Source organism: Scyliorhinus torazame, chromosome 16 (assembly GCF_047496885.1).
Source record: "Scyliorhinus torazame isolate Kashiwa2021f chromosome 16, sScyTor2.1, whole genome shotgun sequence".
NCBI lineage: Eukaryota > Metazoa > Chordata > Chondrichthyes > Carcharhiniformes > Scyliorhinidae > Scyliorhinus > Scyliorhinus torazame.
The window spans coordinates 98583171-98599869 of NC_092722.1; the positions used below are offsets into that span (position 1 = coordinate 98583171).

The window sequence follows — 16699 nt, forward strand, 5'->3', positions numbered from 1 at the left end:
AGAGAACTCTTTTGCATTCGGTCGGGCGAATCTCCACGGGTCTGCGCCCCCCACCTGTTCCATGAATCCCCTCAGTTCTTTAGCCGCCGCTGGTCGCTTCCCCGATCTGGGGTTTGACAGGTCCAGTGCAGGGTCTATAACTGTGTTGAAGTCACCCCCCATAATCAGATCGCTAAATCTGGAATTTTACCAAGCGTGCGTCTCAGAAATACCACGTCGTCCCAGTTCGGGGTGTAAACGTTCACTAGCACCACCCGGGTCCCCTGCAGTTCCCACTGACCATTATGTATCTGCCCCCCTTGTCAGCTACAATATTCCCTGCCTCGAAAGGCACCCGTTTGCTGACCAGGATTGCTACTCCTATGGTCTTTGAATCCAGCCCCGAATGGAACACCTGGCCCACCCACCCTTTTCTCAATCTTGTTTGGTCCGTACGTTTTAGGTGCGTCTCCTGTAGCATGGCTACATCTGTCTTTAGCCACTTTAAGTGCGAGAACACGCAAGCCCTATTGACCGGCCCATTCAGGCCCCGCACATTCCACGTAATCAGCCTGGATGGGGGGGGCTAGTCCCTCCCCTCCCCTGCGGATTAGCCATCTCTCTTTTTTGGCCAGCCATGAGCCCGCATCCCCCGCTTGCTCGAGCCCTCCCATTGAAGGCCCCCCCGACTCTCCCTCTGTTCCCCGAAGTTGGCACCTTTTCTGTCAGCCAAGCAGAATCCCCCCCCCCCCCCAAGCAACCCCGTGATCCCAAACCCCCAAATCAAGTGCCTGCTTGACACTGGCTCTCCCCCCATTACGCTTAAGTGAGTCTGCTGACCCCAGCCGCTCCCGCCTCTGTCTCCGATTACTCGGATGCATCATTTTGCGGGCCCCTCCCCCACTATGGAGAGCCCAACTTATCAGCTTCAACGGCCCCCAAAGAACATTTTCAGCCCCCTCCCCCCAGCAAAACAAACAGCCAACCCCGGGCGCAAACCTGACCCCATCCAAGACACGGCCCCAGCTGCCAGGAGAGCAGCCCCGCATGTACGGCCTCCCTCCTCCCTCTGCGGCTGAGTTCTACAAAAGCTGAAGACATGGCCGAAGAAACAGGGAACAAACAAAAATAAGAGGAGACAACATAATGTTGCTGCCTCCGGCTACTCGGCAATTACCATCCCCACCAGAGTAACGTCCCAGTGTGGCTGTCCTTTAGTTCAAGTCCTACTTATCTTGCTTAATGAAATTCCACGCCTCATCCGGTGTATCAAAGTAATGGTGGCGATCTTGATACGTGACCTACAGCCTCGCCTGATGCAACAGCCCGAACTTCACCCCTTTGCTGTGGAGAGCCGCCTTAGCCCGGTTGAATCCAGCGCGCCTCTTGGCCAGTTCTGCTCCCAGGTCTTGGTAGATGCGGATTACGCTGTTCTCCCACCTGCTGCTTCGCTCCTTTTTAGCCCATCGCAGGACTCGTTTCTGATCTGAGAAGCGGTGGAACCGTACCACCTTGGCCCTCAGCGGTTCATTCGTTTTGGGCTTCTTGCAAGACTCTGTGCGCCCCATCCAGTTCCAGAGGCCGAGGGAATGCTTCTGGCCCCATCAGGGACCCCAATAACGTGGTCACGAATGCGCTAGCATCCGACCCCTCCGCACTCTCAGGCAGGCCCAGAATGTGCAGGTTCTGCCTCCTGGACCTGTTTTCAAGGTCTTCCAGCCTTTCCTGCCACCTCTTGTGTCGGGTGCCGTGTGCCTCCACCCTGACGGCCAGGCCCAATATCTTGTTTTCATTCTCCGAGACCTTTTTCTCAATCTCCTTGATCGCCTTCTCCTGCATTTTCTGGGTCTCAACCATTTTCTCCATAGAGGCCTTCATTGGGGCCAGCATCTCCGTTTTCAGGTCAGCAAAGCAGCTTCTAAGAAACTCCTGCTTTCCTGCGACCACTGGGCCCACGCTGCCTGATCCAAGCCGGCTGCCATTTTCTGATCCCGCGCCCGTTCCTGCCGCTTCTCGCTGGTCGTTTGTTTGGCCGTCCTGCTCCTGGTCCCCTCCATAAACTGCTATGGGGAGCCTTCTAGCGCCGTTTGCCCGCCGGTTTGCATCGAAAAGGGGCCGTCAAAGCTCCTTGAAAGGGCCCGTTAGTCCATTAGTGGCGGGAGCTGCCGCAAACGCGACCTACCCGCTTATGGCCGCCACCGGAAGTCGCATGTTACCTTTTTGTGATTATGCACATGGACCGCCAGATGCCCCTGTGCTGCAGTTTTCTGCAGCCTTTCTTCATTTATTCTTCCTACCGAAATGCACAACTTCACATTTCCCTGCATTATATTCCATCCATTAAGATTTTGTCCACTCTTTTAAACTGTCTATATCTCTCTGTGGATTCATTATCCTTAACGTCCATTATCCATAACCACCTATATTTGTGTCATCTGCAAACTTAGCCATTAGCACATTCACTTCCCTCATCCAAGTCATTAATATATATTGTAAATGGGGGGCATAGTGGTGCAGTGGTTATCACTGCTGCCTACAGCGCTGAGGACCCGGGTTTGATCCCAGCCCCGGGTCACTGTCTGTGTGGAGTTTGCACATTCTCCCCGTGTCGGCACGGGTTTCACCCCCACAACCCAGAGATGTGCAGGTTAGGTGGATTGGCCGTTGCCCCTTAGATTGCCCCTTAATTAGAAAAAATAATAATTGGGTACTCTAAATTTAAAAAAAAAAAATATATATATATATATATATATATATTGTAAATAATTGTGGCCCTGCACAGATTCCTGTGGCACTCCACTAGTTACAGGTCGCCATCCTGAAAATGCCCCTCTAAAACCAACTATGCCTTCTATCAATCCTCTATCCTTGCTAATAAACTATCCCCAACACCATGGCTCTTAACTTGTAGCCTTTTCTGCGGTAGTTTATTGAACACTTTTTGGAAACCCAAGTATATTGCATCTCCTGATTTCCTCTTTATCCTGCTCATTAGCACCTCAAGCAATTCTAATAAATTTGTCAGTCATGATTTCCCCTTCATGAAGCCATGCTGACTCTGCTTGATTATATTACGTATTTCTAAATGCAATGTTATTATATCCTTTTTAATGGGCTTTAAAATGCTTGTCGAGCTGGCTTCCAGAAGGACATTAGCATTTGTCTCCCATATAATCCAGAGGATGTGACAAAGGCATTGCTGATCAAATTTCTCTTGTGTTGCCGAGACACACACACACACAGTCTAGGTCCCGGGTGACAACAACTGCTCTGTACACAGGGACTTTTGTTGATTTGTGGAGGTCCTTGTTGTCAAGCAGTTGCAGACGGCTGAATTGGCACAGAATTGAAGAGATCAAGAGAGGCTCGCAACTCTGGTGCAGAGTGGGCAACAACACAAGCTCTTATATCATGCACAAAATGGTGGTCAATTAAGTTTTGGCAAGGAAGCAACCATGATTAGAGTTTTCCATCTAGACAGTACTTAATGCTGACACCAGAGGACAGTTGATCTTTGATGAGGTGAATAACCATTGTCAGGTGGATTGTAAATTGTATGGGGGTTATCGCGCAGCATTTCTTGACTACAGTCTGGGTGTGAAGGCTTCTGTTTCCGATCTCCCACTCAAGATATATCTCCACTAAGGAATTTCAGGATTGTGATGAGTTTTTGTGCATCCTAATTATTAGAGCTCAATCCACAGAACCTTGCAATTCACAAAGTCAAATGCTTTGGACAGGCTGGTGAATGTAATGAAGCGTCCCTGGAATTGTTGACGCCATTTTGGATTTTTCTGGCAATGATGACTTTGTTGTAAGCTCCCCTGGAAGTTCTTGATGGGTTGGTGTTCAGATTTTGGTGATGTGTCAGACCATGATGAGTGGGACCAACTTGTTGCTGCATAATTCTTCCATCATTGCAGATAATGAGAAACACCATCTTCCATTGCCTGTTCTGCCATTGACCCTTTGGACCATATTTGGTCTGGCACTGGATCTTGCTGCCAATGGATGGCCTGACCAAGAGCAAGGAGCTCCCGATTGCATCGTTCAAGAGATTGTTGGAATGCACGGACCCCTCTACCACATCAAGGTGGCAATCCATGGAGCAATCATACCACCACCACTTAAAAGGATAAGGGCACTAAGTACACCTCCAGGTTTCCCTCCTGACCCACAATTATATGTTGAGTGTCATTCCTATAAAACTAAGTCAAAATTTGTAACTAGCAGCACTTAAGTGCAATCACCACCCAGTGAAGCAGCGTGGGTATGGCAGGGCTGTATAATTTTTCAATCATTTTGTGCTTTTTCATAGAAACATAGAAAATAGGCGCAGGAGGAAGCCATTCGGCCCTTCGAGCCTGCGGCATCATTAATTATGATCATCGAACTCATACAGCCATAGAGGTTTACAGCATGAAAACAGGCCCTTCGGCCCAGCTTGTCCATGCCGCCCAGTTTTTACCACTAAGCTAGTCCCAATATAACTGTCTAAATGCTTTTTAAAAGACAAAATTGTCCCCGCTTCTACTACTGGCAGCCCGTTCCAGACACTCGCCACCCTCTGTGTGAAAGAATTGCCCCTCTGGACCCTTTTGATCTCTCCTCTTACCTATGCCCTCTAGTTTTAGCCTCCCCTACCTTTGGGGAAAAAATGTTGACTATCTACCTTATCTATGCCCCATATTATTATTATTTTTTAAAATTCTCCTTTTTCACATTTTCTCCCACATTTACATCCATCAACAATAAACAATAAGATATGTCAGTCCCCATAATAACAACGGTCCCATCTACCCACCAACCCCCAAACCTCAACCCGCATGTTTACATAAACAAATGGCAAAAAGGAATCAGGGATTACCCGTAGTCACCCTTAATCTTACACAGCTCCCCCCAAAACCGCAGGTCTCCAGCTCCTCCTGTCCACTGCCTCTTGTAAAACTCCTCCTCCCAACCTCGGTTCCTTCTCCCAACTTTCCACCCCGGCTAGACCACTCGGACCCTATTCTGCCAGGCTCCGATGGCCGCAGCCCCTCCCTCCACCTCACTCCCGTTCACTGGCCAGCACCCACCGGCCAGCGTGGAGGCCCCCGCCCGGGTCCCTTTCCCACGTGCCCGGCCCTAGGAAAGCCCAAAGATCCCCTTTTAGCACACAAACCCCGCATATCCACCTACACCCCAAAGAACTCTCATTTCGAGTGAAAGTCCCGTCCCTTCCCTTGTCCAAATATATACCACATTGGCTCCTTTAATCGCTACACCCGCGCGCAGTGATACAAAAAAGAAGAAAATACAGTCATGCGGTTACATCAGCACATGGCCATTCCTCAATTTGTCCATTCTGCCACAGCCCGTCTGCTTTCGCAAACTCCTCCGCTGCTTCCGCCGTTCCAAATTAAAAGTCCCTGAGCTTGTAAGTCACCCTCAACTTCGCTGGATATACAATGCCGCACCGCACCTTGCTAATGTACAGTGCCCTCTTCACCGGGTTGAAGGCAGCCCACCTCCTTGCCAGCTCCACTGTAAAGTCCTGGTATACACGTATACCAGCTCCAGCCCACTGCACCACCCGCTTCTGCTTGGCCCAGCTCAGGACCTTCTCCTTCACCCTGTACCTACGGAAGCACAGAGTCACTGCCCTTGGCTCACTCGCCTTTGGTATAGGCCTCCACGACCGATGAGCCCGATCCAGTTCATATCGGGAGGGATCCTCCCCCTCCCCCAATAATTTTGCCAGCATCGCAGCAAAGTACTCAGTCGGCTTCGGTCCTTCAACTCCTTCGGGCAGCCCCACAATCCTCAAATTCGAGGCAAGTCGATCACCGTGCTGCAATAACGTCTCCTCCACTTCCTTCAGCGCCTCCCCTTGCTCTCGCACCTCCGCCACTGCGCTCGCCACCTCCGTCCTCAACGGGGAAACCGCCTCCTCCACCAGCACACTCAACCTCCCTCATCTCCTTCCTCACCGTCTCCATGCATTTCGCTATCTGCGCCAACTGCTTTTCAAATTCCGCAGCCATCACCTTAGTTATTTCTTCAGCCGTAAGCAGTGCGGCCTTCCCTGGTGCTCCAGCCTCCATTTTTCCTGGTGACCCCGCGGTGACCTTTCCACTCCCCGACGGACCTCCAGCTGTTTTTTTTCCGGCCGTTTTCTTGCTCACCCTCGACATTTTTCTTTGTTCCTTTTTTCCTCCTGTGTCTTCACTGTGCCTCCTCCGTGCCTTCTCCCTGCTTCAGCCGCCTCCGCGGACCCTGGGACCGGGCTTAAAGCCCCGAAAATGCCGTTGCCGACCGGGAGCCCTCCATTGTGCGGCCGCCTCCCGCCCGCCGTCACCGGAAGTCGCCCCATATTATTTTATAGACCTCTATAAGATGATAATCTTTACTGTCACAAGTTGTAACTGCGATGAAGTTATTGTGAAAAGCCCCTTACCCCTAAGCTTCCTACGCTCTAGGGAAAAAAGGTTCCAGTCTATCTAGCCTCTCCTTATAACTCAAACCATCAAGTCCCGGTAGCATCCTAGTAAATCTTTTCTGCACTCTTTCCAGTTTAATAATATCCTTCCTATAATAGGGTGACCAGAACTGCACACAGTATTCCAAGTGTGGCCGTACCAATGTCTTGTACAACTTCAACAAGACGTCCCAACTCCTGTATTCAATGTTCTGACCAATGAAACCAAGCATGCCGAATGCCGCCTTCACCACCTTGTCCACCTGTGACTCCACTATCAAGGAGCTATGAACCTGTATTCCTAGATCTTTGTTCTATAACTCTCACTAACACCCTACCATTAACTGAGATCCTGCCCTGATTGATCTACCAAAATGCACCACCTCACATTTATCTAAATTAAACTCCATGTGCCATTCATCAGCCCATTGATCCAAGATCCCGATGCAATCCCAGATAACGTACTTTACTGTCCACTATGCCACTATGGTGTCATCTGCAAACTTACTATCCATGCCTCCTAAATTCTCATCCAAATCATTAATATAAATAACAAATAACAGTGGATCCAGCACTCATCCCTGAAGCACACCATTGGTCACATGCCTTCAGTTTAAAAAACAACCCTCTACAACCATCTTCATGGTGTTCTGTTATCAAGCCAATTTTGCATCCAATTGGCTACCTCACCCTGGATCCCGTGAGATTTAACCTTATGCAACAACCTACCATGTGATACCTTGTCAAAAGCCTTGCCAAAGTCCATGTAGACAACGTCGACTGCATTGCCCTCATCTACCTTCTTGGTTACCCCTTCAAAAAACTCAAATCAAATTTGTGCTGACTGTCACAAATCAGTCCTTGCCTCTCTAAATGCCTGTAGATCTTGTCTCTCAGAATACCTTCTAACAACTTACCCACCACAGACGTTAGACTCACTTGTTTGCAGTTCCCAGGCTTTTCCCTGCAGCCCTTCTTAAACAAAGGCACAACATTTGCTACCCTTCAATCTTTAGGCACCTCACCTATGCTGTCGACGATTCAAATATCTCTGCTGGGTGACCCACAATTTCCTTCTTGGCCTCCCACAACATCCTGGGATACAATTCATCAGGTCCCGAGGATGTGTCTACCTTGATGCGCTTTAAGACTTCCAGCACCTCCTTCTCTGTAATATGTACATTCCTCAAGACATCACTATTTATTTCCCCAAGTTCCCTAACATCCATTCCAAACCAAGCCCTGGAGAACTCGAAAAGCCTAATCCCGCCTGCCTCCCTGTATCCTTTGATCCCTTTTGCCCCAATGCTAAATCTTATTTTAAAAATAAATTTAGAGTGCCCAATTCTTATTTTTCAATTAAAGGGCAATTTAGCATAGCCAATCCACCTACCTTGGACATCTTTTGGGTTGTGGGGGCGAGGCCCACACAGACACGGGGAGAATGTGCAAACTCCACACGGATAGTGTCCCGGGGCCGGGATCGAACCCGAGTCCTTGGTGCCGTGGGCAACAGTGCCACCGTACTGCCCTGCCACAAGTGCTATATCTAACTGCTTCTTCAAAACATACAATGTTTTGGCCTCAGCTACATTTTGTGGTAATGAATTCCACAGGCTGACCACTCTCTCAGTGAAGAAATTTCTCCTCATCTCTGACCCAAATGATCTACCCCATATCCTCAGACCGTGACATGTGATTCTGGACACCTCCCCCATTGGGAACATTAAAAAAAAACACCTGATATGCCAATTTTCTCCCAACCGAATCATGCTTCCACAAATTCTCCTCTTTCCTGTAGGACATTTGAATGGTTTCCGCCATTATCTCACCCTCCACAATGATGTAATTTGCCCATGATACACAACCCTGCCATTCAAACAAAAATCATGCTTGATCTCTTGCCTCTACTCCACTTTCGTGCCCCCTACCCATATCCTTTGATTCCATGAGACCAAATATCTGTCTATTCCAGCCTTAAATATATTCTACGATGGAACTTCCACTGCCCTCTGGGGTAAAGAATTTCAGATATTCGCAACCTTCTGCGTGAAGACATCCCCCTTAGCTCAGTCCTAAAGGTCCTTATTCCATCATGTTCTAGATTTCCAGCCAGGGGAAACAATCTTGTCAAACCTTCTTCAGAATTCTGTATGTTCCAGTGAGATCACCTCTTGTTCTTAACTCCAGAGAATATAGATCCATTCTCATCACAGGATAAATAACCTTCCCATCCCAGGAACCAATCGCGTGAACCTTTCCTGTACTAGCTCCAGTGTAAATATAGAACTCCTGAGATGCAGAGACCAAATCTGCACAATGAATTGCAGATGTGGTCTCGCCAAAGCCTGTACAATTGCAGCAAGACTTCCTTATTTTCATTCATCCTTACCCAACCTCACATTGTCACAGTATGTTTTCCTTTGTTACCCACACTAATGTCCCTGAGAATCCCCTTTAGTGATAAATGGCAGGTTCTGTATTGTGGCATTGAGTCCAACTTTTCACATGGGAACGAGGTGAAAATGAATTGGCAAACGTAGCGTACTGCAAGGCCACTTGTATTTATAAAGCAAAAGGGTTAACATTACAAGGAAGGTCTACAGTATAAAGTAAAATATATGTTCAGGATCTTAAGGCAAGAAATTCCATTGACTCCCTTGCAAACCCAGCCCCTGTTAACCTGGATGCTACAGTTGGCCGGGTGCTGGCTCCTTGTTAATCTGGCATTGATCCCTGGAGAATTCTGGCTCTTTGTTAATCTGGCACTGACCCCTGGAGAATTCTGGCTCCTTGTTAATCTGACACTGATCCCTGGAGAATTCTGGCTCCTTGTTAATCTGACATTGATCCCTGGAGAATTCTGGCTCCTTGTTAATGTGGCACTGATCCCTGGAGAATTCTGGCTCCTTGTTAATCTGACATTGACCCCTGGAGAATTCTGGCTCTTTGTTAATCTGGCACTGATCCTTGGAGAATTCTAGCTCCTTGTTAATCTGACACTGATCCCTGGATAATTCTGGCTCCTTGTTAATCTGACACTGATCGATGGATAATTCTGGCTCCTTGTTAATGTGGCACTCAGCACTGGAGAATTCTGGCTCCTTGTTAATCTGACACTGACCCCTGGTGAATTCTGGCTCCTTGTTATTCTGACACTCAGCACTGGAGAATTCTGGCTCCTTGTTAATCTGACACTCAGCCCTGGAGAATTCTGGCTTCTTGTTAATCTGACACTGATCCCTGGAGAATTCTGGCTCCTTGTTAATCTGACACTCAGCCCTGGAGAATTCTGGCTTCTTGTTAATCTGACACTGATCCCTGGAGAATTCTGGCTCCTTGTTAATCTGACACTGATCCCAGGAAAATTCTGCACTTTATTAATCTGACTCTCAGCCCTGGGAAATTCTGGTTCCTTGTTAATTTGACACTGATCCCTGGAGAATTTGGTCTCTTTGTTAATCTGACACAGAGTCCTTGAGGATTCTGGCTCTTTGTTAATCTGATGCTAGTGCCTGTAAGGTTCTGACCCCCTATTAATATGATATAATAATCTTGAAGTTTTTGGATTCTAACTGTTTCTATCACTTTCCATTGCAGATGGGCTTTATGGTATTTTAAAAACGATAAAACCAAAGGTTGGACAGAGAACTTGCGACTTATTGCTAAATTTGATACTGTTGAAGACTTTTGGGCGTAAGTATGATTTGTGAAAATCTGAAACTTTCCCCTAAAAAGCTGCTGAGGTTGGGGGTGAATTGAGAACTTAAAAAGCAGAGATTGCACGGTTTTTTGTTAGACAAAGGGTATTAAGGATTACAGCAGTAAAATGGGTAGATGGAGTTGAGATACAGGTCAGCTGTGATCTCCGGAATAGGCAGGGACAGGCCTTTCAGTAGGGGATTCCTGAACAGTGGGAAAAGGCTGGCTGAATCCTCTCTCTGCAAGAATATGCTGAGAACAAGCTCAGGCTGTCTATCGATTTGATTCAATAGTTCACTGCCCATGGTTTACCCAGTAAGCTGAGAGGGAGCGCCGTGCAATCTGCAATCTTCTTTACCATTACAGCTACTGTTCTTTCCCCTGTTGCTAATATTGCTATACAGTAATATTGCTTATAAGGGGTCTATGTTCATAGATCTTTGAAAGCCACTCAAGTGGATAGAGCTGTGCAGAAGGCCTATGGTGTGCTAGCGTTCATTAGCGGAGGGGTTGAATTTAAGAGCCGTGAGGTGATGATGCAGCTGTACAAAACCTTGGTACGGCCACATTTGGAGTACTGTGTGCAGTTCTGGTCGCCTCGTTTCAGGAAGGATGTGGAAGCTTTGGAAAAGGTGCAAAGGAGATTTACCAGGATGTTGCCTGGGATGGAGAGTAGGTCTTACGAGGCCAGGTTGAGGATGCTAGGCCTTTTTTCATTAGAACGGAGAGGGATGATGGGCGACTTGATAGAGGTTTATAAGATGATCAGGGGAATAGATAGAGTAGACAGTCAGAGACCTTTTCCTCGGGTGGAACAAACCATTACGAGGGGACATAAATGGAAGGTGAATGGTGGAAGATATAGGGGGGATGTCAGAGGTAGGTTCTTTACCCAGAGATTAGTGGGGGCATGGAATGCACTGCCTGTGGAAGTAGTTGAGTCGGAAACATTCGGGACCTTCAAGCGGCTATTGGATAGGTACATGGATTACGTTAGAATGCTGGGGTGTAAATTGATTTGTTCTTAATCTAGGACAAAAGTTCGGCACAACGTCGTGGCCTATTCTGTGCTGTATTTTCTATGTTCTAAGGTGGCAACTGATGGATGAAGAAGGTTAAAGAGAGACAAAGTACTCGGCCCAAATGGATTTCTTACAAGGGCACCTGAAATAGTTTACAGAAAAACTTGGCAAGTTGCTGCCACACTCCTTGGCTAACCGGTTTAGTGCCACAGGATTGACAAAGCTACAAACCAGGGAAACTATGGTTCCAATAATCTCTGCTGTTGTGGGTAAAGCATTAGTGAGCATCATGTTCGAGATGATGATAACTTCTAGCAGGAAATGGGAGGGATAATGCATTGGATAGGTTGGATGGCGGAGTTAATGTGGTGCAATACATTACATAGTTAATGAGGTAATGTGATGAGGGAAGTGGAAGAGACACCGGGGATTTAAGATAACTGATCAGTTCAAGGGCACAGCACAGGAGAGGATCCTGTGGAATCAGTGGTTGATTCATTGAAGCTGCTACCGCAAGGTGTGAAGGATGCTCACAGGATTCTGTGATGCATGGTCAGAAGGGAGAAGACCACAAATTTCAGGAGATGGTAATAAGTTTTCGCAAAGCACTGACACTGGATATTATTCTGGGTACTGTTGCTATTTTTATTTAACATTTGTTTTCTTTCTATAGGTTATATAATCATATACAGCAGCCTAGTAAACTTTTGTTTGGGTGTGATTATTGTTTGTTTAAGGTAAGAGATTTTTATCAAGTTTGGCAGCAAAAGTGATGTTTTGTACTAAGAAGCAGCAGTAATAATTTGATTCATTTTCTGTTTTCTTGATGGGATTCACTTCCTGGAGCATATAGGGACGCAAATCAATTGGAATCAGATCTATTGACAAAATTATAAACAATTTTACTTTAATATGTGCACTATTAGTATGTGAGTGCACAGAATTCAATTGAAGCTTAACATTGGGTGCAGGACCTTGCAGCTTCCAACTTGCTCCGCACAAGCTGGTGATCAAACCAAAGGCTGATATGTCTCATTGAGTGTATGGGGTGGCTCCCAGAGTTGCTCATTGCTGTGGGCAGTTCAACTCCAAAATCAGCGCACTGTAAGAGACCATAAGATATATGAGCAGAAGATATATGAGACCATAAGATATATTCGACCCATCGAATCTGTGCCGCTGTTCAACTAGATCATTTTTAAAAAAATGTATTGTACCCAATTATTTTTTTTCCAATTAAGGAGCAATTGCCTCCAATCTTGGCCACACTGGAGGCGCAAGCCTCCTGTAAGGTTGGTAACGTGGATCATCCGGGGGCTGAATGGGCCGGTTAGACGGTCGCGGGTGTTTGCGCACCTCAGGAGCTTGAAAGCGGGGCTTGTCTTTTTGCAGGAGACACACCCTCCATGTGAAGGACCAGGTTAGGTTAAGGAAGGGGTGGGTCAGGCAGGTTTTTCACTCGGGGTTTGATTTGAAATCGAGGGGTGTGGCGATTTTAATGAGCAGAAAAATTGGATTTGTGAGTGCGAAGGAGGTGAGGGATCCAGGTGGGAGATATGTGATTGTGAGTGTGGTATTCGAAGGGGCACCTGTAGTGTTGACAAATGTTTATGCCCCAAATTGGGATGATGTGGGTTTTATGAGAGGGTTGCTGGCAGCAATCCCGGATTTGGCCACATACCAGTTGATCATGGGAGGAGATTTTAACTGTGTCCTGGAGACGAGGGTGGGTAGATCGAGCCCCAGGTCGATGGTAGGGTGCGAATGGCAAGGGAGCTGTGGGGGGTTTATGGAGAGGATGGGTATGGTGGATCCATGGAGCTTTCAGAACCCAGGGTAAGGGAGTATTCCTTCTTTTCACATGTCTATAAGGTGTATTCGAGGATTGATTACTTTGTAGTGAGTCGGGAGATTTTGGTTGGGGTGGAGGGGGCAGAGTATGCAGGGATAGTTATCTCGGACCATGCACCCCACTGGCTGGATATTCGGTTCAGTATGGGACGAGAGCAGAGGCCGGGGTGGAGGTTTGACTTGGGGTTGTTGGCGGATGGAGGTTTTTGTGATAAGGTGCAGTTGGCGATTAGGGATTATGTGGAGTTCAATCAGAATGGGGAGGTGTCAAAGAAAATTACAGCACAGGAACAGGCCCTTTGGCCCTCCCAGCCTGCGCCGATCCAGATCCTTTATCTAAACCTGTCGCCTATTTTCTAAGGATTTACTTCCCTCTGTTCCCTGCTCGTTCATATATCTGTCTAGATGCATCTTAAATGATGCTATCATGCCCGCCTGTACCACCTCCGCTGGCAAAACGTTCCAGGCACCCACCACCCTCTGCGTAAAAAACTTTCCACGCACATCTCCCTTAAACTTTCCCCCTCTCACCTTGAAATCGTGACCCCTTGTAATTGACACCCCCACTCTTGGAAAAAGCTTGTTGCTATCCACCCTGTCCATACCTCTCATAATTTTGTAGACCTCAATCAGGTCCCCCCTCAACCTCCGTCTTTCCAATGAAAACAATCCTAATCTACTCAACCTGTCTTCATAGCTAGCATCCTCCATACCAGGCAACATCCTGGTGAACCTCTGCACCCTCTCTAAAGCATCCACATCCTTCCGGTAATGTGGCGACCAGCACTGCACGCTGTATTCCAAATGTGGCCTAACCAAAGTCCTATGTAACTTGACGGGAATTTTTGTGGAAGCACTGAAGGCAGTGGTCCGGGGAGAAATGATTTCACTTATGGTTCGTGCGAATAAGGAAAGGAGGGCGGAACATGACCGTCTACTGAGTGTCATGTGAGAGTACCTTTAAGAAATGGATGTTTAAGCAATGTACCTTTAAGAAATGGAGCTGATCATATTACTGAAGTGATGTCAGAGGGTGGGGGGAGCTGAGCTCACTTCTGCTTTTTTGAGTTTCAGTTTGAGAAGGCAGCTGGGAGTGTCTGTGTTTTGCTGAGAGCTGCAGGAAGAAACACAGAGTTGGTTTGTTGATGTCTGCAATCCAAAGAGCATAAATATGTTGAATGTAACCTAATGTGTTATTATTTTTGAAGGTTTGAAGTCTTTTGGATGTTTAAAGGAACAGTTTGAAGGATTATTTAGTGTTGTAGTCTTTTGGGATTATCGTTGAAGTAATGGGGGTGTTAAGATATTCAATGTTTGTTTTTAAAAGGTTAACTTGAGTTCATAGAATAAACATTGTTTTGTTTTAAAAACCATCTGTCCATCTCTGCTGTATCACACCTGGAGAGTATGCCGTGTGCTTCCCACATCACAATCTATTAAAAGTTGTGGGTCGGTTGAACTCCATGAAACACTTTGGGGTTCTGTAAACCCGGACCCATAACATGAGCGAGATAGTGGAGATGGACAGGGAATATTCGAGGGTGCCCACCGTGGAGGGATTGGGGAGGAGGAAAACGTTGCAGGGCAATGTGACAGGCTTAACAACGGAGAGGGCAACTACGTAGGGCAAGAGGCGTGCAATCCGAGTATGGGGAGAAGGCGAGCTGCATGCTGGCGCACCAGCTACGGAGGCAAGCTGCGTCCAGGGAAATAGTGAAGATCCGGACTGGGGCTGGGGATGTGGTGTCAGAGCCAGAGAAGATAAATGAGGCATTTAGAGAGTATTACCAGGGACTTTTTGAGGCAGACCCAGGAGGCGAGGAGGGGGACATGGGGTGGTTTCTGGACGAGCTGGAATTTCCCCAGGTGGAGGAAGCAAAGAGGCAGGCATTGGAGGAGCCTCTGGGGCTGAGGGGGGTGCTGGATAGTATCAGGGGTATGAAGTTGGGGAAGGCCGGACGGGTACCCGGCAGAATTTTATAAGGAATTTGCGGCGGACCTGGCACCAGGGGGCGTTTGTAGGGGGCGTTTAATGAAGCACTGGAGAAGGGGGAGTTGCCGGAGACGATGAAGCAGGCAGTAATCACACTAATCCCCCAAAAAAGGAAGGATCCGGTGGAATGTGGGTCGTATAGACCTATATCACTATTGAACACGGATGTGAAAATATTGGCTAAGTTGTTGGCGGGGAAGATGGAGGATTGTGTCCCTGGGGTGGGGTTGCAGAAGATCAAACAGGCTTCGTGAAGGGCAGGTAGTTCGCGAGTAATATAAGACGGCTGTTGAATGTGGTGATCAATCTGTTGAGAGCTCTGGTACCGGAGTTGGTGGTTTCCATGGACGCTGAGAGAGAAAGGATTTGATCGGGTGGCGTGGCGGTGCTTGTTTGAAATTTTGGGAAGGTTTGGGTTTGGGCCGAGATTTGTGGCATGGGTGTGGTTGCTGTATGTGGCGCCAAGAGCGAGGGTGGGGACGAATGATATGAGCTCACGAAGCTTTGACTTAAAACAGGGGTACAAGGCAGGAGTGCCCGCTGTCGCTGCTGCTGTTTGCGCTGGCCATAGAGCCATTGGCGATGGCTCTTGGGGTCGGCAGAGTGGCAGGGGATAATGAGGGGACAGAGGGAGCATGGGGTGTCGCTCTATGCCGATGACCTCTTGCTGTATGTTTCGGATCCGTTGGAGAGTATGGGAAGGATTATGGGCCTGTTGGGAGGTTTGGAGGGTTCTCTGGATACAAGTTGAATGTAGGGAAAAGCGAGGATTCGCGGTGAATGAGCTGGCACAGCGGGCTAATTTAGGGGGGATGCCATTTACGGTAGCGAGGGATAGATTTAGGTACTTGGGGGATTCAGGTAGCGAGGGAATGGACGGGGCTCCATAAGCTGGTGGGGAGGCCAGGGAGGATCTTAAGAGGTGGGATACACTGCACTTAACGTTGGCGGGGAGGGTCCAAGTGGTGAAAATGAATATTCTGCCGAGGTTCTTGTTTATCTTTCAGGCTCTCCCGATCCTTATACCAAAGGCCTTTTTTCGAAAAGTGGACACAATCATCTCTGACTTTGTATGGGTGGTGAAGGTGCATAGGGTGGGGAGGAGCCTGCTACAGAGGCAGCAGGGGGGTTTGGCGTTGCCAAACTTGCTTCATCGTTATTGGGTGCCGAATGTGGACAAGGTGCGGTGGTGGTGGGGGGGGGAGAAGGGGTAGAGTGGGTCTAGAGGAATCTTTTAAGGGGTCTAGTTTGAGGGCTATGGTGACGGCAGCATTGCCAATGGCTCCGAGTAGGTATTCAGGGAGCCCAGTGGTGCAGTCCACAGTGAAGATATGGAATCAGCTGAGGAGGCATTTTAGGGTGGAAGGGATGTCGGTGCTAACGCCGCTGTGCGAGAATCATGGGTTTGAGCCGGGGGGGATGGATAGTGTATACAGGAGGTGGAGGGAAGTGGGGCAGGTCAAGGTGAGGGATTTGTATTTCGAGGAAGGGTTCGTCAGTCTGGAGGAGCCAAGGAGAGGGTAGAGCTGCCGAGGGGTAGTGAGTTCAGGTATCTACAGGTTAGGGACTTTGCACGAAAGGTCTCGAAGTGGTTCTCTGGATTGTTGGGATACACCCTGCTGGAGCGACTGCTGCTTCTGGATGTGGAAGGGGAGGGAAGAATTGAGCAGGGAGGCAAACGGGTGGTGAAGA

At 48.0% G+C, this 16699-nt stretch overlaps 1 protein-coding gene across 2 annotated transcripts in view; it reads left to right on the plus strand.

Moving 5' to 3' along the window:
• eif4e1c (eukaryotic translation initiation factor 4E family member 1c) overlaps nucleotides 1-16699 on the plus strand; it is a 50577-nt gene that overhangs the window by 20497 nt on the left and 13381 nt on the right. For both annotated transcript variants that reach the window (XM_072478777.1, XM_072478778.1), the window contains exons 3-4: nucleotides 10040-10135; nucleotides 11837-11900. In XM_072478777.1, coding sequence (XP_072334878.1) covers nucleotides 10040-10135; nucleotides 11837-11900 — 160 coding nt within the window. The remainder of the gene's footprint in view (nucleotides 1-10039; nucleotides 10136-11836; nucleotides 11901-16699) is intronic.